This window comes from Lampetra planeri, chromosome 18 (assembly GCF_965212315.1).
Source record: "Lampetra planeri chromosome 18, kcLamPlan1.2.h2, whole genome shotgun sequence".
In the NCBI taxonomy this organism is placed as follows: Eukaryota; Metazoa; Chordata; class Hyperoartia; order Petromyzontiformes; family Petromyzontidae; genus Lampetra; species Lampetra planeri.
The window spans coordinates 6,807,362-6,835,292 of NC_136124.1; the positions used below are offsets into that span (position 1 = coordinate 6,807,362).

General features: G+C 52.4%; 2 protein-coding genes across 4 annotated transcripts; both read right to left on the reverse strand.

Moving 5' to 3' along the window:
- Positions 1-2,372: 2,372 nt before the first annotated feature.
- Positions 2,373-17,499, reverse strand: LOC144723560 (creatine kinase M-type-like). Of its 3 annotated transcripts, none has more exons than XM_078602400.1 (8): positions 16,710-17,499; positions 9,885-10,101; positions 8,949-9,103; positions 8,481-8,613; positions 7,752-7,923; positions 6,351-6,474; positions 4,455-4,644; positions 2,373-3,160 (listed from the first exon to the last, which is right to left on the reverse strand). In XM_078602400.1, the coding sequence occupies exons 1-8, from the start codon at positions 16,746-16,748 to the stop codon at positions 2,982-2,984; spliced, it is 1,209 nt and encodes a 402-aa protein (XP_078458526.1). In that variant the 5' UTR covers positions 16,749-17,499; the 3' UTR covers positions 2,373-2,981. The 3 variants fall into 3 exon arrangements, with proteins under 3 accessions (XP_078458526.1, XP_078458527.1, XP_078458528.1); XM_078602401.1 differs by lacking the exon at positions 16,710-17,499 and adding an exon at positions 12,524-12,609; XM_078602402.1 differs by lacking the exon at positions 16,710-17,499 and adding an exon at positions 12,524-12,590 and having other exon boundaries at positions 9,885-10,097.
- Positions 17,500-17,627: 128 nt separating this feature from the next.
- COA8 (cytochrome c oxidase assembly factor 8) lies at positions 17,628-23,904 on the reverse strand. Its single transcript, XM_078602403.1, has 5 exons — positions 23,529-23,904; positions 22,503-22,685; positions 20,405-20,468; positions 19,468-19,558; positions 17,628-18,539 (listed from the first exon to the last, which is right to left on the reverse strand). The coding sequence occupies exons 1-5, from the start codon at positions 23,664-23,666 to the stop codon at positions 18,440-18,442; spliced, it is 576 nt and encodes a 191-aa protein (XP_078458529.1). The 5' UTR covers positions 23,667-23,904; the 3' UTR covers positions 17,628-18,439.
- Between the last annotated feature and the right edge of the window lie 4,027 nt (positions 23,905-27,931).

Here is a 27,931-nt window from a genome sequence, read left to right on the forward strand (position 1 = left end):
TATAAACCCGCGGAGCAATGCAAGGATCATCCTCCTCTCGGATGATCCCCTTTGGCAGTGAAGCTCCACCTTCTCTATCAACGTCACGTTAACGCTGTCGTGAAAATCGCACCCACGGTCAAATCGCTCTGAAATTTCTCCGGATCTCGCCAAAGTATGGAAGTTTTAAGAGCAGGGTTGAGCCTGGTTTGTAATGCGGAAGGGAGACTGCCAGGGAATGCCAGGTGTTGTAGGATTGGGGCTGGAAAGGGAGACTGCCAGGGAATGCCAGGTGTTGTAAGATTGGGGCTGGAAAGTTGCTAGGAGGTCGGCCGTACAGAAAATTGGTTCTCTGGAATCCTATCTGTGCGGATATGAGTGTCATCCTTTGTACGCGTAAGTTTTTCCTGGGTATACCAGTTTTCTCCCGCACGAAGCCAAAACACTCGTTTATATAATTGGCCAAACATCCCAATGTAGTGGTACCCTGCTGAAATACGAGTCATGAGACTGGTGAGGACTTCCTGGTCCAGGAACATTTCCATAATCATTGTACAAAGTTACCAGCACGAGACGTGGGGCGGGTTGGGGGGGGGGTAATGGGCTGGGTCTCGCTGCCAAGTTGACTCCCTGAGCCTTGCCTGGAGGCTCTGTCCTTTGTGCTCCTCCCTCCCATGAGTCCCCAGTCTCAGCTATCAAACTACTGCTCCCCCTCCCTTCCCCGACTCTACCCACACCCTCCACCCTGCCCCCCCACACCCCCTCCACCCTGCCCCCCCACACCCCCTCCACCCTGCCCCCCCACACCCCCTCCACCCTGCCCCCCCACACCCCCTCCACCCTACCCCCCCACACTCCCTCCACCCTGCCCCCCCACACTCCCTCCACCCTGCCCCCCCACACCCCCTCCACCCTGCCCCCCCACACTCCCTCCACCCTGCCCCCCCACACCCCCTCCACCCTGCCCCCCCACACCCCCTCCACCCTACCCCCCCACACTCCCTCCACCCTGCCCCCCCACACCCCCTCCACCCTGCCCCCCCACACCCCCTCCACCCTGCCCCCCCACACCCCCTCCACCCTACCCCCCCACACCCCCTCCACCCTGCCCCCCCACACCCCCTCCACCCTGCCCCCCCACACCCCCTCCACCCTGCCCCCCCACACCCCCTCCACCCTACCCCCCCACACTCCCTCCACCCTGCCCCCCCACACCCCCTCCACCCTGCCCCCCCACACCCCCTCCACCCTGCCCCCCCACACCCCCTCCACCCTGCCCCCCCACACCCCCTCCACCCTACCCCCCCACACTCCCTCCACCCTGCCCCCCCACACCCCCTCCACCCTGCCCCCCCACACCCCCTCCACCCTGCCCCCCCACACCCCCTCCACCCTGCCCCCCCACACCCCCTCCACCCTGCCCCCCCACACTCCCTCCACCCTGCCCCCCCACACCCCCTCCACCCTGCCCCCCTCCCTTACCCATGTGCGATCCCTGCTGGTTTGAGCTCACCCTAATCATGTTTTGTGAAATATGAATATTTGGGGCTGTACATAATCCTGTAATAATCCTCACAGGTCACTCTGTCATCTAGTGTATTTTCCTTCATTGTCTTTACTACTTTTTTGCTTTTCTTTTTCTCAAAAAAAAAAGTTTTAAATGAGTGGCTTGGTTGTCAATAAAAAAAAACTGTAGTTCTTTCATGTGAACGTGTAATAAACGTGACGTAAATTATGCACTTGCCAAATTTATTCGCCCTGGTTTTGCTTCTGCTTGCCGATGCGCGGATGGGTGCGCGCGCGTGCGCCCACGTGTGTGTGTGTGTGCGCGCGTGCCACCGTGCGTCACACCGGGGTGCTCTTGTGAAGCAGCTGCTGCCCTGCCCCCCCGGCCCTTGGTTCATCGGTTGTCGCTGCCCTTTTGTGCCCGGCAGGTTAATTAAAGGCACGAGAGTAATCACTATACTTGACCAACCTCACCGTCTCTGTTACTGCCTTCTCTAGATCACAGGAGGCACTTGTTTTTTGCCGTCTAATTTAAAGCAACGTTTTTTGGGCGGGTGCAACTTACAATTGTTCGTGTGCATGTGACTAGAATTGTACAAGTATTGTAACTAGGCCCAAGTTTGGGATGCCTTTTGCTTTACGGACAGCCTCGTAATATCTACTACTGTCACTACGGTCATTCGACAAGATTTCAGAACGGTCGAGTTATATAACAATCGGTATATTAACACGTATGCGGTGTCAGTTTTATTGGTCGTTTCTATAATTATCACTATCCTGTTGGCGAAATCTCCAGCATTGAGAGCAGTGGGGGGGGGATGTTGACGTCCAGGAAGGCGGAAGGGATAACGACACGCGCTCAAAGCACAGAAACGAGACCCACGGCGGAGTGGCCACTGCTGCCTTAATGCTTTATTCCATCCAATGTTTCCTTCTTGCAGACAGCGAGGGGGGGTGGGGCAGTTGTTGTTGTTGACGCGGTGTGTAATTTGTCACTCGCGGCTGCAGCGTGTGTATGTGCCGCGACGGGAGAGAACACCGGCACGAGCGATGGAGCGTGCGCGCACCGACGACGAGGCCCCCCTGGCGCTGGCCCGTCGGTGAACCCAACGAGAAGGGCCGTCTTCTCCCCCCGCCCCCCCCATAGCACCTCGCGCACGACACGCGGGAAACGCGTGCCGCACATGTGCAGCGATGTTTGCTGTGCCGCTGCTCGATTGACGAGATGTAGTTGGGGCGGAGGGGGGGGTGTTGCAGGCGAATCCGGTGCAAGTATTCAACCTTTTCCAAAATTCCTCAAGTCGACTCGCTCCCTCCCTCGGTCACCCCGTATCAACCACGACTGCTGCGTGCGTTTTGGAATATCAGATGAAGCTGCGTGAGCGCCCAGCCTGTGCCTGCGATTGACTGACGGGAGGAAGTTGACCTGTGGGCAAGTAGGGGTTGGGGGCGTTGGGGGCGTTGGGGGGTGTAGCAGGGGGACTCGCTCGGGGGGTTTACTTCTGTGCGGGGATGAGGTCATCGATGGTCTTCCCCTTCTCGAGCTTCTTCTCCATCTCGATGAGGAGCTTCACACCGTCCACCACCAGCTGCACCTGATGCACCTCGGACGATCCCAGGCGGTCGGCGTTGGAGATGTCGTACACGCCGCCCACGGCCGCCGTGTCCACGCCGCCTGTGCACACACGCACAGACAAACGCATTTCCCAACGTGGCCTTGTTGCACCATGTCGTTGGTACTGTAGCGAGGACTCATTGAGGCTCGCGTGGCCACACGTGGAAGAGCGTGGTTGTAGCCAGCACCACGGACAGCCATTGTTATCTCCCCCCCCCCCCCCAGGTGGTGACGCTTGCATACCACAGCACTCGGCACTCATTGATGGCTGAGTCGACAGGTGAGGCGCATAGCCAGCCTTAGACGAGTACCTGGCACTGTGTGTGGACCTGAGCTACCGAGGGGTGTGGGGAAGGCGTGTGAGCGTAGGTTCCGGCCACACGTGCCCTGGGTTCCGTGCCAAGATGTGGTCATCAACGTGGCCGGGTCTTTGACGCACGGAGAGCACAGTGTGTACACTGCCACTTGGTGCCCTCGGGGCACAGTGCAATGCCGGGTCGCACGTCGCTCTACCGCTTAAACTTGCTTCCTGCTGCTTTGCTTTGACCGCATGGTGGCTCTGCGGTCGTACGGCTCGTGATGTCGATGCAGAGCAAAACCACAATTTCACATTCAAGGTGGTCAAGCCCAGATAACTGCATCAGGAACAGCAGAGTGGAGTGTATCCCTGCGATTTCGTGTTTGTTAATCGGGGCAATTGCATCGTTATACGTTTGTACGGCCTCTGATCTGGATGACCACAGTCGCAACACTTCTGGAGAGTTTTCAATATTCCATTTGTGCATCAAAGTATCCGCATCTACTGCCCATGGTCTGTACAGTGGATGCGGTTTAGGGTGGACCATGCGCTTCGTGGAAGATCAAACCCCCCAGGGATTGTGACTGCTTCGTGTCATCGCAGTACGGCCCCAACTGTGCTCGGGATTTCCACAAGCCGCTCACTTGTCGAGGCATCTTTGAAATCAGTCGAGCGCCTCCCAAGATTGAGCTGAGACGCCGTGTTCGTGGCTGAGGGAGCCAATCGGTGACTGCGAACGCGGCCCGGAATGGACACTCATATACCATTCTAGATTTGAAGCTTTCGTGACTGCAAGGATTAATACTCTTAGTTGTTCGGTAAAGTCACGTAAGTAAAAATTTAAATTAATAAAAATAAAATAGTAATTCATAAAATAATTATTAAAATATTAATTTCTTTTTATTAATTTTTATTTCATTTTTTACCTACGTGACTTTACCGAAAAAAACACGAGTACTGATATACCACTCCAGCTCTATCGCTCGATGTTTCCACTTGGTTACACCGCTCGGCTCTACCGATAGGTGATGGCGCGTCGCCCCCCCACCCCCATACCAGTGCCGCGCTTCTGCAGACGCAGGCGGTTGAGGATGTCCTCGAACTTGGGGTGCTTGGCCATGTGCGGGAGCTTGCAGTGGACGCCGCCGCGCAGACCTGTGCCCAGGTTGGAGGGGCAGGTGAGGATGTAGCCCAGGTGCTCGTTCCACGAGAAGGGGTGGCCCTTCTCCTTGAAGATCCCCTCGATCTGCCCGGCACATCCACACGCGCACATCACGACGGGCTCTCTGTGTGTGCTGTGTGTATGTGTTGTGTGCCTTCGCGTGAACGTGTCAACGCACGGTTGAAATCGTCAAGAAGTTGACCGATTTATTTTAAATCGGAACTCGCATTAAATTGGGAAATATGTTCCACGTGTTGAGAGTAGCTAAACAAGAAACACGCACAACGTAGCTGGTGATGGCCAGACATCCTAATGCTGAAAATGTACGCTTCACGTTACTCGTTCGGGATCGCGCGCACAAAGAAACATCGACACCACTGTCGTGAAGACCTGGCAGGACCCTCCAGATGAAAATTGCCGAGACTGAGATTGCCGGAGTTGAAGAGCAGACTACCAGTAACCAGCTGAGGTCTCTACAGTTGGCTCCTATTCACACTCGGGGCGCTGCAATGTAGCGACCGATCGGTTGAAACGTGGCAACCGATCCAAACATATTCGGGTGCCCGTGTTATTGAATCAGAATATGTATTTATACCGGAGGAATCCGATGAGCTATAAAGCTCCTTTTGCACATGTACAGTAAGGGGTGGGTCAACGCCACAACAACGTACAATAGATAAACACGCTATCAGTGCAACGTATAGGAAAGATAAACAAATCGCTTTAAATATATATATACCAACAAAATGATTGTGTTTTTTTATCTTACCATGTAAAGCCCACGGTGATAATAAAGTATTTTTCAGCAGCGACCTGGCCACAAATGACAGCCCCAACAAATTGCCTTATCGCCATTGGCGACTGTGCCGACGGCAACCTCTCGAGTGCTTGTGCCGGAGCACCCGGTTAGACCACTCGGGGCTGAAAGCCACGCTGGGGACCAGTGGTGCCACACTCGGCTCTCGGCCCTCTCGAGGCAGCCTGCCCCCTGGTGGCAATGTGCCGATTGTACGTCCCAAGTCGGGTGTCTGTGGCTCTCACAAGCTCGAGCAGAGTTGGTTTAACCCGACCCGTAAAGCCACGCAACGTGGCCCGAATTCTATAGCTACTGCGCATCACTTTGGCAGCTCTGCGGCTGAATGAATTACGGTTGCGTCGTGCACGCAGATTGCATTCACTGTGAAATGTTGTTGATTATACACCGTGTCATTGACGATGTTCATCATTATTATTATAATCGCGTGTCACGCCCGATCGGAAAACTCGGGCACACCTCCAATGAAACCAATGCAAACGATACTTCGCCATAATTTAACTTCCACGTCGATGTTTTGCTTTTCTTAATTAGATCTTTACATTCAACGACTCTTCGTGACGTTGACGGTCGACCCCTAAGGCGATCTCTCTTCGACGTTAAACGAATTGTGTTGGCGATGCTGCTGCGTTGGCAATGGTGCACGAGCACAATTAACAACAACAACAAACTCGACGCATTCGTCAATCGCTCTCGAAGGGAAAGAGACGTAGCAGGCGACATTTTGGGCAAATGTCCCCTTTATCACGACACGTACCGAGAGCGGCCAGAGAGATGGCGACGATGCGAGTTGGAGACTGTATTTGGTTCCTACGTGTCGCCTGGAAACCACTCATTTTCTGAACGCCCAATTGCCCCTAATTAATTGGGGCTTACGACACTTCTAAGGGCGCCTCTGGGCCGTCCGTTCCTCGGGCCTCTGGTCCGCCGTGACCTCGAGGCACCGTAGCCACGGGTCTGGGTGGGGGGAAATCACCTTCTGCAGGCCCGTGCAGAAGCGGTTGAACACTTCCTTCATGTTGCCGCCCTTCTGCATGGAGATGACGCGCAGATGGTCCTCCTCGTTCACCCACACCAGGAAGGTCTTGTTGTTGTTGTGCCTGCGAGCCGGGGGGGAGGGGGACACACGAGACGGTGACCGTGGTGACGGGAGGTCGGCGAAGGATGGGACAACGGTGGCTAGGAGATGTTAACTACCTCGCCTCGTATGCAGGAGGTCGTGGGTTCAATAACGACCCTGACGCCTGCTGTGATGCAGCTAATTCGGCTGTGACGGTCCCACCTGATGACGGAGACTTGTGTTGCCTCCGAAACGTCGTGATTTTTGTTTTATTTTATTTTCATTAATTTTGATGTTTTACCTACGTGACTTTACCGAAAAAACCTAAGAATATGTGTATTTGGAGTTTTCGTGCCTCTCTCCCCGTGGTCGCGTGAAAAAAAATTCCGAGTTCTTCAGTTTTCTCTCCATATTTAGAATCAACGTGCGTTTGGAGCATTTGGCTGCTATCAATGTCCACGTGATAAGCCACTTCGTTGAGCTATCATTCGTGGCCAGGTCGCTTCTGAAGAGAGCTACACAGCTCAGTGGGCCTTATCTCGTAAAAAAGATGTTTAGTTTAATAACAAAAACATAGTTTAGTTTAGAGTTGGTCGAAGCCCCCTTACCTCCCCAACGCGCCGGGAACACCTCAAAGTTCGCGACCACCATGCACACACGAGCCTCAAGACTCCACCCCACAGACTCTGGGGACAGGCCCTTCAATACCCACAGCGACCGACGTGGGAGCAGAGGTCGATCTTCGGTGGCGGCTCAAATATTTGTTGGGGCGGTGCTGACGCCGCAGCCGTCTGAAGGGTTTGGGGGCCTTTAGTGGGGCCATCCATTTAGTAGGTACGCAAAATTCTGTCAAAACTTGACCCCTCCCCCCCTCCCTGTACACACGCGGACTTTTTACACCCCCCCCCCCGCCCCCCGGAATCCTATAGAACGGCCGATATTTAATTCACGCCGAATCGATCAAGGATCGATAATATTCACGTGTTTAAGCAAACAGAGAGTCCACCGCCGGACTATCTGACTCATTTGAAGGCCAATGTAGACACATTGTTATCGAGGCTTCACCACCCCCCCCCCCCCCGTTTTCTATGGGTACATTGTCAGTAGACTCCCCATACGCAAGCGTACGCATTTGGGTTAACCCCCTTCCCCTCTCCATTCCATGCGTATGTTCTAAATGGATGGCCCCTTATTGCCAGAAGGGGTAAACCCCATTCTTATTTCTTGTTCATACTTGGATACTGGCAACAACAACAACAACAACAACAAAATGGTCCCGTATTGTATCTCTTGAGTTTGAGGAGGAACTTGGCTCACCAGATGCCTCGCGCGTCCGGCCAGTCGCGGCCCATGCCGGCACACAGCAGGAGCGGGGACACGGGCTTGTCGAAGAGGAAGTGGTCGTCAATGAGCTGCTGCTGGTCCTTATCCGACATGGTCTTCAGGTCGTAGTACGTCCCCTTGAGGTCTCCGTCCAACTTGCTCAGGGCTGCGAGGGGGGTGGGGGGCAGAGGGGGGGGGCAGCGTCAGAGGACTTGCAGGAGGCAGACGTGGGGACTCACGGGATGACACGTGGTGTCATCAGCGTGTAGCCCGACACGTGGGGGACCCACAGGGACGAATGGGGACTCGAGAGGTATCATCATCTACGGCATTGCCGGGGATGGAGCCCCTGTGGAGATCACCTCTGTGAGAGGATGAAGCTCCTAATGAGGTGAATTCCCTGTGAGGGGTTGTGGGGGTGGGAGGGGGTGATCCCTACATTGGGGTGGGAGGGGGGGATAGAGAACCCCCGTGGGGGGTGGAGTCCCTTTGGATGGTAGGGTGGAGAGGATCCCCCATTAAGGGGGGTGTGCAGAGCCCCCGTTAGGGGGGGTGGTGGAGTTCCCGCATGGGAGGGGGGGTTATGGAATCCCCGCGGGGGGGGGGGGGGGCCTTTAGATGGTAACGTAGAGAAGATCCCTCGTTAGTGTTGGGGGGTGGTGTGGAGCCCCCGTGGGGTGAGTGAATTCCCTGTTGATGGCGGGGGGGGGGGGTGATGCGCACCCTCAATGGAGAGCCTCTCCACCGCGCGACGCTCCCCGCGGCTGCAGTGCGGGGGCAGCGTGTAGCCCTTGATGCTACGGCCCGTGCGCACCCTGGAGCTGAGCACGTAGTTGGGATCCAGGTCATCACCTCCCTAGAGCACACACGGACGCAGCATCCTCACGGACCGCTCCACCACCACCATCATCATCGTCCTCATACTGCCAGCTCCGTTATCATCATACACCTCGCTAGCTCCACCATCATCATCATCATCATCCTCACACTCCCGGCTCCATCATCATCACCACCACCATCCAACCACCACCATCACCACCAACATCATCATCACCACCATCCAACCACCACCATCACCACCAACATCATCATCACCATCACCACCATCCAACCACCACCACCATCACCATCATCACCATCACCACCACCATCCATCCATCACGACTACTCGGCAAGCTCGGCGGCGCGTGCCTTCAGGTTGGCGGGGTTCAGGTCGGTCTTGTGCATGTCCGTGGGCTTGTAGCCCGAGTGACGGTCGCGGATCACGGGGTCCAGCAGCTCCTTGAAGACTTCGTAGCACTCCTCGTCTCCAGCCACGCACCCCACGGTCATGATGAACGGGTGGCCTGAGGGCAAGCAGGCAGGGCAGAGACACCGCGGTCGATGGGATGGAACAGCAGATGCGAGTGTGGCATTAATCAGTCCCTCTCCTTAACCTCCTTCCCTTTCACCTTTTCTCCATCACCCAATCTCTTCCTCTTCCCTCGCCTCGTCCCTCAACTCCTTCCCGTCCCTCCCCTACCCTTTCGTGATCCCCAAGTCACTCCCTCTATCGCTGTCACTCATTTCTCAATCCTTGTAGTACGCCCACTTTCAATCACATAATTCCATTGCGTGTGATCGTTTTGTACACTATGTCAAGCACTTTGAGTGAAGCAACACTCTGGACCACTCAGTGTCCCACACTTGCTTGAATCAACGATCCTGGGATGCCAGGCGCCGCGGTGGCGAGATGTTAACTCCCTCGCCTGGTATACAGGAGGTCGTGGGTTCGATCACGACCTTGACATTTGTACATTTGTACATTTGCGAATTTGCGTGGTCTCTCTCTCCGTTGTCATGTGGATTTTTCTCCGTATTCGGCTGCTATAAATGTACACACGATAAGCCGCTTCGTTGAGCCACCACATGCTCCTGAAAAGAGCCGGATAGCTCAGTGAGCCTTACCTGGTAAAATCAGAATAGTTTATAGTTGTATGGTTTAGTATCGGCAAGGACCCACGTGTTCTCTGACAAATTCGGATTCTGTAGATTGATTATAGAAAAGCCACGTAACATACAACAGAAATTCATACACCACCCGCTCCCTTCTTCCCCACTACCCCTTGATGGGTGACCTCTACGTACCGGGATTGTCCACCCCGGTCTGGATGATATCGTCAAGGGTGAACCCGCTGGGGGTCTGCCTCTCGCGAAGCTTGCCGTAGATCTCCTTGGTGAGAACCTTGGCCATGTGGTTGTTGTGGGCCGACAGGTCGGGGTATTCGTCCTCCACCGAGAACTTCATCTTCAAGGTGTTGTGGGTGTTTCCGAACGGCATGGCTGCTGATGGAAGGGGTCCTTTCTGGCGAGAAGTTCAGGGGGTTAATTGGACACCTCATCTCGACACGCAAATAAAATATAAACATTAGGAATCGAAAATTATTTGGCGGTTTCAAGAAGCGTTCGCTGCAAGGGAGCCTGGAATCGGTGCCGATGAGACCCTGCATGCCGAAACCGGCTCACAGTGTGCGTGTGTGTTTGTGTGTGTGTTGGTGTGTGCGTGTGGGGAGCGGTAGTGTAGTGGTGAACCTGGCGACCCGGGTTCGATTCCCGCTCACGGCCAACACCAGTGACGATTATCTGAACCGGTCCTGGGCCTCCCCTAGGTCGACTCAGCCTCAATTGAGTACCTAGTGCGGTGTATAAACTTCGCCACTGGGGAGAAAAAGGTGTCGTGCCGGCCTTCATCGGTGCTCGCTAACAGCACTTGCCCCAACAGTCTGTTACGGGTTATACGTGGGGATCTTTGTCTTTTGTTACAATAAAGCAATGGTTCTTGAAACGAGGAATGTTTAAATTGTTGAGGTGGAGCGACAAATATGAAGAGGCTGTACGTTAACTTATATATTGTAAAATGTATACGTGCAAACTCATTACATTTGTAATCTAGAGTTGATCGCTAAATCACACACCTAAGAGTTATCAGTTATTTGGATTACTTGCAATTGAATTAAGCCCGGATGATGTATTTCCCAAATGGGCATTGAGGCAATGGTGCCGTTCCTTTTACAGCCCTGCTGAGCAAGTGGTGGAAATTCCACATTCCTATGATGGGCGTGAGTCTATTCATAGGACAGCCTCTGTTGACTTCCCCACAAAGCGGTACCTATTTTTCCGACCGCCACAGGAAGGAATGAATGATGGGCTGATTAAACTCCCAACTCCGCTCCCCTACCCAACTGGGATTTGAACTCGCAACTTTCGCCTTGAGACGGAGGGTCTCTCTCGCTCTGCTGCTGAGCCTCCTGGCCGGGTGTCACGCGAGCCCCGCTTGCAAGGGTTGAATAATCGGTTCCTCGTGACAACACTGCGGCCATCTGTAACCTGAATTCAATCACCCCGTGGTCTGCCTGCCGCAACAGGAACGGGCGAGTAACCCGCCCGATGACCCCCAAAAGTCCCGGAGTGGTTCCCAAGGTCGCGGTGATGGCGTTTCTCACGATGCCATTTCCATTTTGAACGATATGATACGATATCGATGTCGGCGACACGCCGATAAACATTTTTTTACGATGAGATATAGTTTCTTACAATGCGATATTATTATCAACAGTACGATATCGTACGATATAAATGTTCAAGATATGTCAATAATCGCGATATCGATTTCCCATACTTTTATACTGTAGTTGTGTTTAAAATGTGTATTATAGTGTAGTGCTTTGCTACACGAAACTTACATTTACGACCAAAGATTAACTTAAAGAATAGGTTTTACCCTTTCTGGCACTAAAACAGTAAATGTTCAGATGTTCAAACACCAAACAGAAACCTTTTGCAAGGAATCAAGTCTGCATTAACCACATGTACTTGTGGTGAACATGAAAACCAACATGCTCTGATAATAATTTCCGCATTGTCTTTTAAACTGATTGGCCTACACCAGAGAAAGCCTTCTTTAGTGCCTAGTCTCACCACCAGTGTCAGTCCAGAGAACGCCAAAAGGCGAGCAGTACCAAGACAATGCCACTATCAGGGCATTTATAGCTCGGGATGAGCAGCGACACAATTGGACCTTTTTGCCAGTATCAAAGTATGGGTCATTGAGCTGTCTACTGATGACTGTAATCATCACTGCTTCTGTTAATACTGGTAGGAACGAAGTGGACCAGACCACCAATAGATTATATCGTCCGTCCGTCCGTCCGTGTATCAACATCGACCCCTACTGCAAACACTTGGCAGGACCCTACAAAAACCTTTTGACTCAGTGGGGCTTTCCTGGCTTAACAAGTGTAATAATACATTATGTTTATATTATTTGGTTATTCGTTCCTACCAGCCCACCCCGCAGGGTCCTGTTTCATACGCGATTTTGACAGCACACATAGGGGCCCCTCCGATTGCTACGGTTGGCTACCTAGGGTGCAAAAGAAGTCCAGCATACGGCACATGAGTGTTTTACATCTAAGATTAAACGAACGGTGTATTGCAAAACGGACGATACGATTATCGTGTACTCGATGTACGATATATCGCAGTATCAAAGTATCACGGCAATGTTCGTGGCCACTGTGTGGGTTAAATTGTGTTGGATTCATGCGGACTAAACTGCGTGAGTTAACCTCTGGGCTATATCGCGTGAAGAAAAGTGTACTCGTAGGCGTTAAATCGTCATTGTGCACAGCATCATAGACACACGTGCTCACCTGGCGCACACCTGCCCACCTTTGATTGTTGCGAGCAGGTGTCTCACCTTTGGTTGTTGTGCACGGGTGTCTCACCTTTGTGGAGTGAGAAGCTGTGGTTGGAGCTGAAGCTGAGGCTGGAGCTGGGGCTGCCCCGCACAGAGTTGCCTCTTATAACCACTCAGCGGGGTCGTCTCGGGTATCCACGAACCCCAGCCCCCCCCCCTCGAGATAAAAATAACCCCACACACCCCCAAGTCCCACACACCCCCAAACACGACCCCCCCCCCCCCATAACGTGAAATAACACGGGCTCATCATCAACATCATGGTCACTCGAATCTCGCATGCGGTACGTGTGGGTTTGGTCGCGGCGACGAGGTTACCTCTGGTCAGGGAAGAGGTGGTCAGAGAATGAGCTTTGATGATGTTGTTGTTGTTGCTGTTGTTGTTCAAGAGGGAAGATTGTGTAGGCGGTGTGGTCGAGGGAAGAGGTCAGGGAGGACGTAAGGTCAATGTGCTGGTGAGGTCAGGTAAGGTCAGCGAGGAGGTGAGGTCAGCGAGGAGGTTGGTCAATGAGGAGGTGACGTCAGGGTAGAGGTGAGAGGGTAAGGTCAATGAGGTGAGGTCAGCGAGGAGGTGAGATCAAGCAATAGAGGGAGGTGAGGTCACAAAGGAGGAGAGGTCACGGAGAAGGTGAGGTCAGGGAGGAAGTAAGGTCAGGGTCGATGTGAGCTCAGGGAGAGAGTGAGATCAGAGAGGAGGTGAGGAAGGGGGCGAGGTGAGGGACCAGCTGCTGAGGTCGTTCTGAGGGATGAGCGTGAGGGTTGCTGCTGCAGGTGAGGTTGAGTCCGTGGGTGAGGAGACATCGGCCATTTTTTTAATCAAGCTCAGAGCTGGTGGCGTGGAGACGCGGGGAGTCCACCAGCTTCTCCTCCTCCTCCTCCCCCCTCCTCCTCCTCCACCCCTCATCCACCAAAAGAAGCTGCGGGGGCCCTCTGCGGTCCCGTTCGTGAGGCCTCCCCATGGCCCCGACCGTGGCCATGAACGGTCCGGTGGCCCAATTCGTGCGCAGGGAGAAGGCGGCGGCGGCGGTGGTGGTGGCCGGACTGGTGCGGGCCGAGCCTCGGGTGGCTCTCTCGTATTTCCCCGCGTCAGGACATTTCAGTTAAACTTAGAGCTGGAGTAGAGCCAGGAGACTCGCCTCCGTGCCGCTGTGGCCAAAACACGAGGATCTTTGAGAAGTCAGCGATTTATTGTTTTCGTTCAAAAGCGGTCGTGCGGGGAAAATCTGCACGGGGTTTTTTTGATGCTGTGTGTTGGTGCAGGGTTGGTCAGCGTGACCCCCAGCCATAGTCGGGCAGTGGCATGGAGGGTTAAAATTACACGGTGCCGGATAAAGAAACACAGGCGGAGAAGCCACGGAAACACGGTGGGACACGTGTTTGTTGAAGTTCTTTTGTAACGTACGTATCCAACCGTGCTTATCGGAGGTGAGACACGGGGGAGACACGGGGATATGAGGATGTGCAGCGACGGTGAGATGCATCGAGGGACAAGGAGAGGAAGGGAAAGACGGGGAGAGGTGGGGAGACACAGCCTGCATGTGCCATTGCTAGTTGTTTACCCAGGAGAGCCTCACTAAGTCTCAAGACTCTTCTTGAGGAAGTTGTCGCAGCACTGAGCGTTGGTTGCTATGCTTCTCCTTGTCGCATAGTTTGAGAGTCACTGCAAAATGTTGCAAATGTGAACACTGCGTGTCGCTGGACCGACTCTTATTTCGAATAACGCCCCCCCGGCATCCTCCAAGGTCCGCCGTGAAGCAGACTGCGCGTCGCATCTTCTCGGCTAATGCGGCCGCCTTATTAACCAGGGCGGCCAGGGGACTCGAACCCGAGAACCCTCCCTGCAAATGAGCGCTGGATGCGCGTCTTCCGCCCCTTTCTACCGTTGGCTGAAATTCGGGATCGTTCCGACTGAAATTCAACACCCGGCACCACCTATTTGACCTCAACTATTTCCAGTTCGCTGCATTCCATCATCCAGTATCAGGCTCAGATCACCATCATCATCATTCTGAGGGTACACGCAGAATAATTTTAAGCGCTGGTAAAAAAAAACGACTACATCTCGAGGCGGGAAGCACGACCCTAGAGTTTTGACGACTGCAAGGACTCCCTCCTTTAACCAATTAGTGGCACCCTCGGCCAAATGTGATCCACCTCAACCTCGTCATCCCGATTCTTCCCTCGCACCGCTTCACCTTTGGAATTCCCTCCCATCGCCGCGCTTTCTCAAGCTCTTATACAATAAAAAAAAAAATCCGTATAAAAAGGCAGACAATGTTTCCTTCGTGTGTTTGTTTCTGAACGGGAAAAAAATATACAAGTATTTTGTGTTACACGACTCACCATCTGCCCCATGGCCTTCTGGGAGTGCAATATTTCAGTAGCAAATTTAATTTAAAACTCTAACCCTGACCCACCCACCCAATCACTCACCAACCCTCTCACCCACTCACTAATTCACCCACTCACTCATTCGCTCACCCACTCACTCACCCACCTACTCACTCACCCACTCGCTCACCCACTCACTCATCCACTCACTAATTCACCCACTTACTCATTCGCTCACCCACTCACTCACCCACTCACTAATTTACCCACCCACTCACTCACCCAGCCACTAAAGGAAAGGGGAGAATATAAACAATGAAGGGGGTCCGAAAGCATGGGGTGGAAAAGGAACGTTTTGTAGGAGAGTCTTGCTGAAAGCAGAGAGTGAAAGGGGACCAGGTGGAGTTTCCTTGGGAGGGTGGTCACTCTTAATTTGTGGGTGACAAGCAGGTGGAGATTACATCCTGACACAAGAGATGCCGGGTTCTCGATATCTGCTCCAACACCACAGCAGTCACCGCCTGGACTGTCATTGCCCCATGTCCCCTGCGCAAAGCGCTCTCTTCACGTCGCCGCTCATGTGGATCGTCACACTGGGCAGCCGCTGCCACAGGTCTGCCACAGGTCTGCCACAGGTCTGCCACAGGGCAGCCGCTACAACCTGCCTGCCTCTCGAGAGGCTCCATGCCGCGTCCTTCCTGCCGTATCGCGGACGTCCGCACAGACGAGCGACTTGGCGCTGTGCGTCGATTTCTTCCCAAAAAACGAGCGTTTGCACCCTCCCGACCCCGCGGTCCCCCCCACAACCCCGCCCCCCCCCCAACCCCGCGCCCCCCCCCCAACCCCGCGCCCCCCCCAACCCTGCGCCCCCCCCCCCCACCGCGCGCCCCCCTTCCTCGTGAGCTCACTCGGGACCCTGGAGAGGCGCCAGAGATTTGAGAGAAATCTGTGATATAGAGAAAATCCCCACACCCATGGAGTATTGTCTACAGGACGAGTTGAACCTTCACGTGCATGTACCGTAGACAATACATCCTGGCTGGATTACCATATGCACGTAGCGGTTTGAAAATAATAAAATGTTTTATTTAATTAAACATTTTTTTATTAAACGTGTTTATAAGTTCTGTTGACGAGCAGGAGGAATGTCTCTATATGCATCGCTGCTGTCCATCTGCGTGCGAATTTGACCCGTGGCACGCACTGGTTGTCGTGTCTATTGAATTAATTTCGATTTTTTTTTTGCCATGTCCGTGATCCAGGTCGCTCTTGCCAGCGAGGCTTGTAACATCCTCGTCGCCCCGAGCTCTGTTCTGGTTAAACACATTCACGTCAACTCGTGTTGCGTAGGGGGCGGTGGGACGTGGGCCAGCACTGGCGCGTCACAGCGCGCCTGTTGCGAGAGGCTCGACATTCAAACCTGGCAGGCCGCCGTGGAAAATACCTGTGCGGGTGGTTTAATTATGAAAAAATTAACCCGTAAAAACAAAGTTTTTCACTATAAATCCTTTATATGCGTGGCATCGGTTTTATTTTATTCATTTCTGTTTTTCTCGAGTAAGAGTTTCATTTTTATCACATTGGTATTTTAAATCAAATATGAAAATAAAAATTTCCTAAAAAGTGGAAAATTTTGGGAAAAAATTTTCACGAAAATAAATTGTCACGCACAACGAGTCTGTGTGCAAAATGTCAGCTCGATTGGATCACGGGAAGTGGGATAAAAAACGACCGAAAGATTTGCACGGTCGTAAGCGCGCAAACAAGTGAACTTAATATAAAGGATTTAAAAATAACTGCGAGACTGTGCGTCGTCCGCTTAATTTCGGCAAGAACATTGCGTACTCGGCGTTAGCGTGCAAATACAAAAACACATGTTTCACCTGCAAACGACTCGAATGGGATCCCACATTAGTCCTCATCGCCCGCGACTGGCAGATGATTTCCCACTTGGCAGGCGAGCTGCTGAGTCAACCTGTGTCGCACAGGGACGGCTGCCACTGCAGGAGGGGGGGGGGGGGTGCCCTTTGAATGATTGAGATGAGATGTCACCTTTCGCCCAGTAAAAACAAACCATCAAAAACACCTCACAATTACGACGCAGTCTCACCGTGCATATTTTATTGCCCAACCGCTGTCCGGCTCCGTGCAAATTTCGCGTGAGCCGAGGTTCCGGATTTGGCCGGACTTTTATTCCTCCATTCGACTACTCTTCCTGCAGCTGCAGACGCCGGCCAGGCGTACGAGGCTACCTGCCACGTACGATCCCCCCCCCCACTCCACCCTCACCCCGACCCCCGTGAGCGACACCCGAGTCGCTGCTGCTGCCGCAGCTCCGACTCTGATCGTTCCCCGCCAGATTCAATTGCAGACGTCTATTTTGGTCGCAAGGTCAAAATTGCCCTCCGAGGATCCTAATACACGCACTACACATCTCACCCGTGCGTGCGTTAGCGCGTGAGCGCTTTAAAGCTGCGCCATTTGGCTGCCCAAGCGAATTCCCGACTCCCGGGTGACCCTGGCCGTGATCGGTAGAGGCGCACGGACGCAAGGTGGTGGCCACCTTCCCCCCTCCCATCGGTTTAAACCCGAACACGCGGACAGCTTGCGCCGCCAGAGTTCACGGTGAGCGGGGCGCGTTGACAGAGGGCAACGACAGGCGGTGACAAAGGGTGACAATGTGCGGTGACGAAAGAGGGTGACGATTAGGTGCAAGGGCAATGATTGGTGGCAGTGGCTGACGAAACGGGGGTGGGGTGATATGCGATGTCACGTGGAGTGGCAACACCCACGGCAACGGCTCGAGACGAATAGGTCTTTATTTTATGCAAAGGAAACTCCGGCTCGCAACTCGTTCGCAACACGCGGGACACACCGTGAGGTCACCATCCCGCACATCCAAACTTGCGTTTACTTCCGGCAGTGTGCAGCGTCCGCGGGCATCGCCTGGACCCCCAGTTTCCTCCAGGATGAGCCTGAGACTCGTTGGAGCTGTCCTGGCTGCCCACGCCGTCGCTTGTTGTCAATGTTTTTGTTGTTGTTGTTGGTGCTGGGCCCTGCTTGCTGTGCCGCAGTGTTGCCATCTCTCCTCTCTCTTAGATGATTTCCCTGCCTTGACCGCCCCTCCCCCTCCACCCCCTCCGCCTGCTACCCCGAGGTAGTTTTTGTTCATTCTTGTAAAGTGTCTTGAAATGCGACTTTAGAAAAAAAAATGTTTACAAAAACATCTCATTTTTTTCGCATAGCGCAATTTACGGAAATTGCATCTGAAAACGCCGATAAATTCAATTTTTTTTAACTCTCGCAATTTTCACACGGAGGCCATCGGGAGAATACAGAAACAAGCACGTATGCAGGCAGAGCGGCGATGACAAAGGCCGCTCTCACGACATTTTACCAACTTGCCGCATACACGCAACATACTTTCAAATTATTGTAAAATGGTTGTTGTGGTTGCTGTGCCCAGAGCCGAGCCACAGGCACGATGCGCACGGATCGCCGGCTCCGGACACGGTCTCCGCGCGGCGACCACGTCAGCCGGGAGACACGGGCGGCGGCTACTTCCTCCCAGTAGCCAGCAGTGACTACAGCCACCGCACGGGGAGTCGCGAGGTCACCGGGGGCGACCGCCACTCAGCACAAACCTCCAGGCTCGGAGCACGGCCACGCGACCCATCATCCACGTCATGGTGAAGTTCCTGCGGTACCACTCCCTGCAGGAGAACACGCACGCCACAACACACGACTCCCTTCAGGAGCTCGCACAACACTTCCTGCAGGAGCACACAAACACACACAACACTCCCTGCAGGGGCACACACACACACACACAACACTCCCTGCAGGAGCACACACACAACACTCCCTGCAAGAATGCACACACACACACACAACACTCCCTGCAGGAATACACACACACACACAACACTTCCTGCAGGAGCACACACACACACACAACACTCCCTGCAGGGGCACACACACACACAACACTCCTTGCCGGAGCACACAAACACACACAACACTCCCTGCAGGGGAACACACACACACACAACACTCCCTGCAGGAGCACACACACACACACAACACTTCCTGCAGGAGCACACACACACAACACTCCCTGCAGGAATGCACACACACACACACAACACTCCCTGCAGGAATGCACACACACACACACAACACTCCCTGCAGGAGCACACACACACACAACACTCCTTGCAGGAATGCGCACACACACACAACACTTCCTGCAGGAATGCACACACTCACACACAACACTCCCTGCAGGAGCACACACACACACAACACTCCTTGCAGGAATGCACACACACACACACACACACTCCCTGCAGGAATTCACACACACACACACAACACTTCCTGCAGGAATTCACACACAACACTTCCCTGCAGGAATTCACACACACAACACTCCCTGCAGGAATGCACACACACACACACACAACACTCCTTGCAGGGGCACACACACACACGCATGAGGCTCCCTGCATAACCACCAAACACTCCCTCAACTTGCCATCAACATCCATCACCATGGGCTGTCTCACCATGGTGACGCAATGTTGACATGTCAACACGCGTGTACAACCGCGCGTGGCACTCGCACACGAGGGCACGCACTTGTTATAGTTGAGGTGCTTGGTGTAGTTGTCATCCAGAAAGCCTTTGTAGAATTCTGCCATCTCCTCCACGCTCAGACTCCTCTTGGAACCTACACGCAGGAATCGTACGAATCTCACCATCGCTCATATGACGATCTATGCGCAGACAAGTCAAATAAAATCCAAGTGATTTCCTGCTCAAATACTCATCTCCTCCTTTTCCTATCCACGGCACAATTTCGAGCTTGTTTAAACTTCACGAGCCTGCCAGAACAGCTCAACCCGGCCAGCACACCTCCCATCTACACACACACACACATCTCCCATCTACACACACACACACACACCAATCCAGCCAGCACAGCACCCATCTACACACACACACCGACCCAGCCAGCACACCTCCCATCTACACACACACCTCCCATCTACACACACACACACCAATCCAGCCAGCACACCTCCCATCTACACACACACACCTCCCATCTACACACACACACACACCAATCCAGCCAGCACACCTCCCATCTACACACACACACCTCCCATCTACACACACACACACCAATCCAGCCAGCACACCTCCCATCTACACACACACACCTCCCATCTACACACACACACACCAATCCAGCCAGCACACCTCCCATCTACACACACACACCTCCCATCTACACACACACACACCAATCCAGCCAGCACACCTCCCATCTACACACACACACACACATCGACCCGGCCAGCACACGTCCCATGTACATTGACAATCCACCTTGGGTCTATCCACGTTCACGACCCATAATATATTTCGGCATCAGGCGCACACCATATCCAGTACACCTTTCACTCCAGGCTGCGGCTACCGGTCACATGCCAACTCCAGTCTACACGGCGACCTGCAAAATGTTCCAGTGGGAGATGAATCCCTGGGAGGGGGTGGGGCCGGGACTCACCGTCCTCATCGTGAGTCCCCAGCCCTTTATCGCGCAGACGCTTCACGATGAACTGCTGCTTCTCCTGCGTGGGCACAAGTGGTGTGGGCACAGGCGTGGGCATGGGTGGTGTGGGCACAGGTGGAGCAATGCTGCTCACATCTCACAGCTGACCTCACACCGCATCAAACACAAAGATGCCCTCCCCCCCTATAGCCTGAACAGACTGTAGGGGCAAGTGTTGTTGGGGAGCAACGCCTACGAAGGCCGGCTCGGCACACGAGGGGGCGGGTGGCCAGCACCATGCCCGGCCGCTTTTGTCTCCCCAGTGGCGGTGTTTACACATTGCAACAGGTACTCGTTTGAGGTTGAGTAGACCTAGGGGAGGCCCAGGACAGATGCAGATAATCGTCACTGGTGTTGGCCGTGAGTGGAAATCGACTTGGGTCGCAGGGTTCGGAGCGCAGTGCGCTAACCGTTGCACGACTTGCTTTTTAATTTCGTGCGTTTTTAAATACTAGATAATAAAAGACTGCCTTCTCCAGGTAAAATTTTTCTAAAAATATAATAATGAACATGATATGATTTTTTTTTATACGATCAGTCATGAACAACTACTTAAAATTTTGTAATATTTACACGAACAAAATTGTTGATTTGATTAAACTTCTTACATTTAAAGACGTACCCATCGGAAACCGCTCAATTTAAAGATTCCATTCTACTTTTATAAGAAAGAACAAATTTGTTTTTACGTAATCCTCTATGAGGGGAAGCCCCTATCTTCTACCGTTTTCAAATTATTCAGATTTGAACATTAAAAAAATGCAGATTTTTTTGTTCAAAACCGCTTGAATCCGAAATATCTCAAAAACAATAAAAGATAGAACCCCAATGGTTCTCGCTTTATTTTTATTTGCCAGTTAACCCTCTTATTAAATAAAAAAACCCGCAATCTTATATTTTGAATGGTTTCTGAATGATACCATGCACAAACATGTTTATGAGGCACTTACAATCGAGATTTGGGGGCCATAAATTAACAATCTCAGATTTTCTGATTGTTCCTGTTGTTTGAGTCCTAAATAATACATGTGTACCAAAATTGAGCTTTCTACCTTGTCGGGAAGTATTCAATAGCTTTTTGAGACATACAGATTAAGGTTTTTATTGATATAGAAGATACACTATTTGTTGTTTAAGTGATGAGTTAAGAAACGCCTAAATCTGTGCTCTCGGTTTGCCTGTGTGGAAAGTGGACAACGTCTTAGGAGTGCCACAGTGGCGAGATGTTAACTACCTCGCCTGGTATGGAGGAGGTCCTGGGTTCAATCCCAACCCTGATGCCTGTATATTTGGAGTTTGCGTGTTTTTCTTGTTGTCGCATGGATTTTTCTCTGGGTCCCCTGGTTTTTCCCTCCACATTTAGAATCAACACGCTATAAATTTCGACATAAGCCACTTCGTTGAAATATCATGTGCGGCCACGTTGCCTTTAAAAAAGAGCTACATAGCTGAGTGGGCCTTAACAAGTAAAATACAAAAAAAAATTAAGTTTAGTCTTTGCCCAGTCCTGGCCAGCTGGCTCAAAACGTGACAAAACACATTCCTGCGGAGGGAGCTGGTAGGAACGTTGGGTTGCTCGGTCAATGGCCAGGGTCAACGGCGGCGTGGTGTATTCCGCAAATATGCCCGGCTGTGAGGGCGGGCACAAGCCGGCGTGAGTAGGTTAAACGTTGAGTTTTATAAGGGCACCACGGGGTGACCACCCCCTCCCCACCCAGCCCCTCCCCACCCTTCCCTTCCCACCCAGCCCCTCCCCACCCAGCCCCTCCCCACCCAGCCCCTCCCCACCCAGCCCCACCCTCCCCTCTCTCCCCACCCAGCCCCTCCCTCCCCACCCAGCCCCTCCCTGCACGACGGACGGACAGACACAATAATCCCCTGTGAGTTGGTGTAACCAGGAGGTTCCTACCAGTATTAATTGATCTCACCACTTCTGACACACACTCGTGACCTCGTCCCCTGCTATATGTCCAAACCCAGCTATGTTAGACCCCCGAAGGAGGGGGGGATGGGGGGATGGGGTCACATAATCCTCTCCCACGCCAGCCTTTACCCGGCTAAAGGTCAGGTTCTGATCGCTCCAGAAGTGGTGGCTCCACGCCTCGGTGTCTCCACGCAGCTCGCGCAGCTGCAGCTCCAGCGGCGACTCGGCGGGTCGTCTCCCCACGCGCACGGGACGCAGGTTCGAGTCCCGGTCCGGGGGACCTACCCAGTCCCGCTCGGGCTCCGAGGGCGGCTGGGTATGAGAGAGGGTCGGTGAGGTGATGCCGGGACGGGGGGGCAGAGTCGCTCATGTCGGGCACATCATTTTGTAGACATGCCAGAGGAGTGGAGTTCACTCCGAGTTCGTCTAGTCACCATGTGTGTGCGTGCATGCCAGGGCAGTCGTGTCACTCCGAGTTACATTCTTCGGGTCTTTCGGTAAAGTCACGTAGATAGGTTGAAAGAAAACAACAAAAAGCTGCGACATTTCGATCACAACACAAGCAGGCGTCATCGAAAGACCCAAAGAATGAATTCCTGCCGCCACGAAAGCTTTGAGTGAAGATTCACTCCGAGATAACCAAGGCACTGCAAGGGAGTGCAGTCACCCCGTCAGTGCAGTCATTTAGTAGTCACCCAGTGAATAGTCACTAGGAGTGAGTCACAAACTCATTCCCACTCGTCTGGTCACTCACTCTGATCACTCACTCACTGATCACTCACTGTAGTCATTGATCACTCACTGTAGTCATCGATCACTCACTCACTGATCACGCACTGTAGTTATTGATCACTCACTGTAGTTATTGATCACTCACTGTGGTCACTGATCACTCACTGTAGTTATTGATCACTCACTGTAGTTATTGATCACTCACTCTGGTCATTGATCACTCACTGTAGTTATTGATCACTCACTGTAGTTATCGATCATTCACTGTAGTTATTGATCACTCACTGTAGTTATTGATCACTCACTGTGGTCATTGATCACTCACTGTAGTCATCGATCACTCACTGTAGTTATTGATCACTCACTGTAGTTATCGATCACTCACTGTAACCACTGATCCCTCACTCTGATCACTGTAGTCACCTGCGCCGCGCTCCTCGCCTCACGATGCTCGCCGCTCGCCGCGGCCCGGGTCGCGGGGAGGCCCAGGGTGGGGAGCCGTAGGGGGCCCAGGGCGGGAAGGCCGCGGCCTCCCGGACGCAACCGCAGCAGCCGCCGCATGGCCGCGCTCGGCGCGGGTGACCTCCGAGGAGAGAGCCTCGGGGTTCGATCTCGGGGTTCGATCTCGGGGCGAGCGGCTGCTGCGGGGCCGCGGCTGCTGCGCTCGTCTCGAGCGTGGCCTACGGCTCCTGGCGAGGAGGAGAGGGTTCGGTGAGGGTCGAGCGAGCGCCAGGGACCAGGTAGCAGTCGGTTCTGAGGAGCAGGCCAAGGCTGGGGGGGGGGCAAGGCTGGGGAGGGGGGAGAAGGCGTCGCAGGGCCGAGAGCGCCCCCACGTGGCCACCGCCACCCCCCCCCCCCCCCGTGGCCGCCACCCCCCCCCCCCCCCCGTGGCCACCCCCACCACCCCCCGTGGCCACCTCCACCACCCCCCGTGGCCACCTCCACCACCCCCGTGGCCACCTCCACCCCCCCCCGTGGCCACCTCCACCCCCCCCCGTGGCCACCTCCACCACCACCCCCCCCCCCACATGGCCACCTCCACCACCCCCCGTGGCCACCTCCACCACCCCCCGTGGCCACCTCCACCACCCCCGTGGCCACCTCCACCACCCCCCCCCCCCCCCCCCCACGTGGCCACCTCCACCCCCCCCGCTCGCCCTCTGCTCGGTCCCCATGAGAGCGGCAGTGAACCCGTACGCCATCAACATCAGCAGCAGGATCGAGAAATGGTCAATCCACTGCTGGATTATGGCCTTGCAAAGTCGTCGCCATCTCTCGCTGTCCTGCGATGGACCTCGTGCACCTCGCTGCTGCACTCGAACAACCACCCACTCAATTAACTCACTCAACCACAACCACCACTCAATTAACTCACTCAAACATAACCACCCACTCAATTAACTCACTCAACCACAACCACCACTCAATTAACTCACTCAAACATAACCACCCACTCAATTAACTCACTCAACCACAACCACCACTCAATTAACTCACTCAAACATAACCACCCACTCAATTAACTCACTCAACCACAACCACCACTCAATTAACTCACTCAACCACAACCACCACTCAATTAACTCACTCAAACACAACCACCCACTCAATTAACTCACTCAACCACAACCACCACTCAATTAACTCACTCAAACATAACCACCCACTCAATTAACTCACTCAACCACAACCACCACTCAATTAACTCACTCAAACATAACCACCCACTCAATTAACTCACTCAACCACAACCACCACTCAATTAACTCACTCAAACATAACCACCCACTCAATTAACTCACTCAACCACAACCACCACTCAATTAACTCACTCAACCACAACCACCACTCAATTAACTCACTCAAACATAACCACCCACTCAATTAACTCACTCAACCACAACCACCACTCAATTAACTCACTCAAACATAACCACCCACTCAATTAACTCACTCAACCACAACCACCACTCAATTAACTCACTCAACCACAACCACCACTCAATTAACTCACTCAAACACAACCACCCACTCAATTAACTCACTCAACCACAACCACCACTCAATTAACTCACTCAAACATAACCACCCACTCAATTAACTCACTCAACCACAACCACCACTCAATTAACTCACTCAAACATAACCACCCACTCAATTAACTCACTCAACCACAACCACCACTCAATTAACTCACTCAAACATAACCACCCACTCAATTAACTCACTCAACCACAACCACCACTCAATTAACTCACTCAAACATAACCACCCACTCAATTAACTCACTCAACCACAACCACCACTCAATTAACTCACTCAACCACAACCACCACTCAATTAACTCACTCAAACATAACCACCCACTCAATTAACTCACTCAACCACAACCACCACTCAATTAACTCACTCAAACATAACCACCCACTCAATTAACTCACTCAACCACAACCACCACTCAATTAACTCACTCAACCACAACCACCACTCAATTAACTCACTCAAACATAACCACCCACTCAATTAACTCACTCAACCACAACCACCACTCAATTAACTCACTCAACCACAACCACCACTCAATTAACTCACTCAAACATAACCACCCACTCAATTAACTCACTCAACCACAACCACCACTCAATTAACTCACTCAAACATAACCACCCACTCAATTAACTCACTCAACCACAACCACCACTCAATTAACTCACTCAAACATAACCACCCACTCAATTAACTCACTCAACCACAACCACCACTCAATTAACTCACTCAAACATAACCACCCACTCAACCACAACCACCACTCAATTAACACTCAACCACCCACTCAATTAACTCACTCAAACATAACCACCCACTCAACCACAACCACCACTCAATTAACACTCAACCACCCACTCAATTAACTCACTCAAACATAACCACCCACTCAACCACAACCACCACTCAATTAACACTCAACCACCCACTCAATTAACTCACTCAAACATAACCACCCACTCAACCACAACCACCACTCAATTAACACTCAACCACCCACTCAATTAACTCACTCAAACATAACCACCCACTCAACCACAACCACCACTCAATTAACACTCAACCACCCACTCAATTAACTCACTCAAACATAACCACCCACTCAACCACAACCACCACTCAATTAACACTCAACCACCCACTCAATTAACTCACTCAACCACAACCACCACTCAATTAACACTCAACCACCCACTCAATTAACTCACTCAAACATAACCACCCACTCAACCACTGAATTAACCATTTCAGAATCAGAATGTTTATTTTATCCTGGAGGAATCCGATGAGATATGAAGCTCTTTTTTCACAGATGTTCAGTAGAGGCAGGTTAGAATGTTACAACAACAATACAAATTATAGGAAAGGTAAACAAATAACTTAAAAATACATACAAATACAGCTAAACTATTTTTATCTGACCAAGTAAAGCCCACTTAACGAAAAGCTTTTTTTAGAAGCCACCTGGCCACAAATGATAGCTCAGTGAAGTGGCTTATCAATGTGGACATTGATATCACTAAAATATTGTCAATAATCGAGACGCGGGGAGACGCCAACTCGAACCCCTCCCCCCACCTCGTGCATACTGGTGACATGACGTCCCCGCGCCGAGCTTTGCCGTGGGGACGTCATCGCACCAAACACTGCCCCAGTGACGTCACCAAGCCTGGCCGCGAACACGTAACCGCGCCTCACCGTTTCGCGCTGACGCTCATCTTGCCAAGCCGTAATTAGGTGACGTCACCACGCCATGCCAAAACGCGGGGGACGTCGGTGCTGAACAGAAACGCGGTGACGTCACGGCGCCGATCAATAACGCGGTGACGTCAGGGCCGGATGAAGGCACGAGGCTTTATTGGCTGCAGCCCAGGGGCCTCCGCCAGCTGGAGGGCCTCCAAGTTCAAGTTCAAGTTCATTTATTAGGTATAGCCCTGTGAGCCATTCAGCTCTTGAATCGGGTGCAACCGCAACAAACAAAAAACATGAACAAAAAACATCTTAAAGTGAATATGTGACTAAGTGCAAACAGAAAATCCAAGAAAAGGCAGCAAAATATTGCAGAAAAAACACCGCACACCAACGCTGTGTGCAAAAATCCCAGTGGGATGCAAGTCAAACAACAACAACAACAACCACAAGACAGCTTAGATTAAGGCCATCAGTCTAACTCTGTACTACAACAAACAAACATGGCTAAACCAATACACTTTTCGAAATCACCAAAATAAAGCCATGAAAGCAATGAAAAAGCAATCATAGGAACTGTGACAGAATTTTCACAATAAATGGCATAAACAACATGTACTACCAAAACCCTGCAGCCATAGCTGGCTGCATGAGTCACTCCACCTTTAAGATCAGCACACTAAATCAAAACACAGGTCATACTTTGTAGCGATCATCCGGAGCGAAACATTTTATTTTAGGTCACTGAATAGCACTGGCAGCTAGGGGTGTACAACTCCTCTAGAGCAGTTTTGAGTGAAGATCTCATAGGTAGTGACTCAAGTTTCAATTTATTGGCAACAGCATTCCAGACCCTGGGGGCATCAATAGCAAAGGCCCTTCCTCCAGTATATGTACGGCAATAGGGAATATTAAGCTGGTAAATGAGTGTAGACCTTAGGCCAAATTTGTTCTTTGAAACAGAGATGAGATCCAGCAGGTAATCTGCAGATTCTTTTGCAAGTACATCATGAATAAATAAGATCTGGTGCACAAGCCGTCGAACATTCAGAGATGTTAAGTTTGACCCAATGTAGAGGTCACAGTGGTGA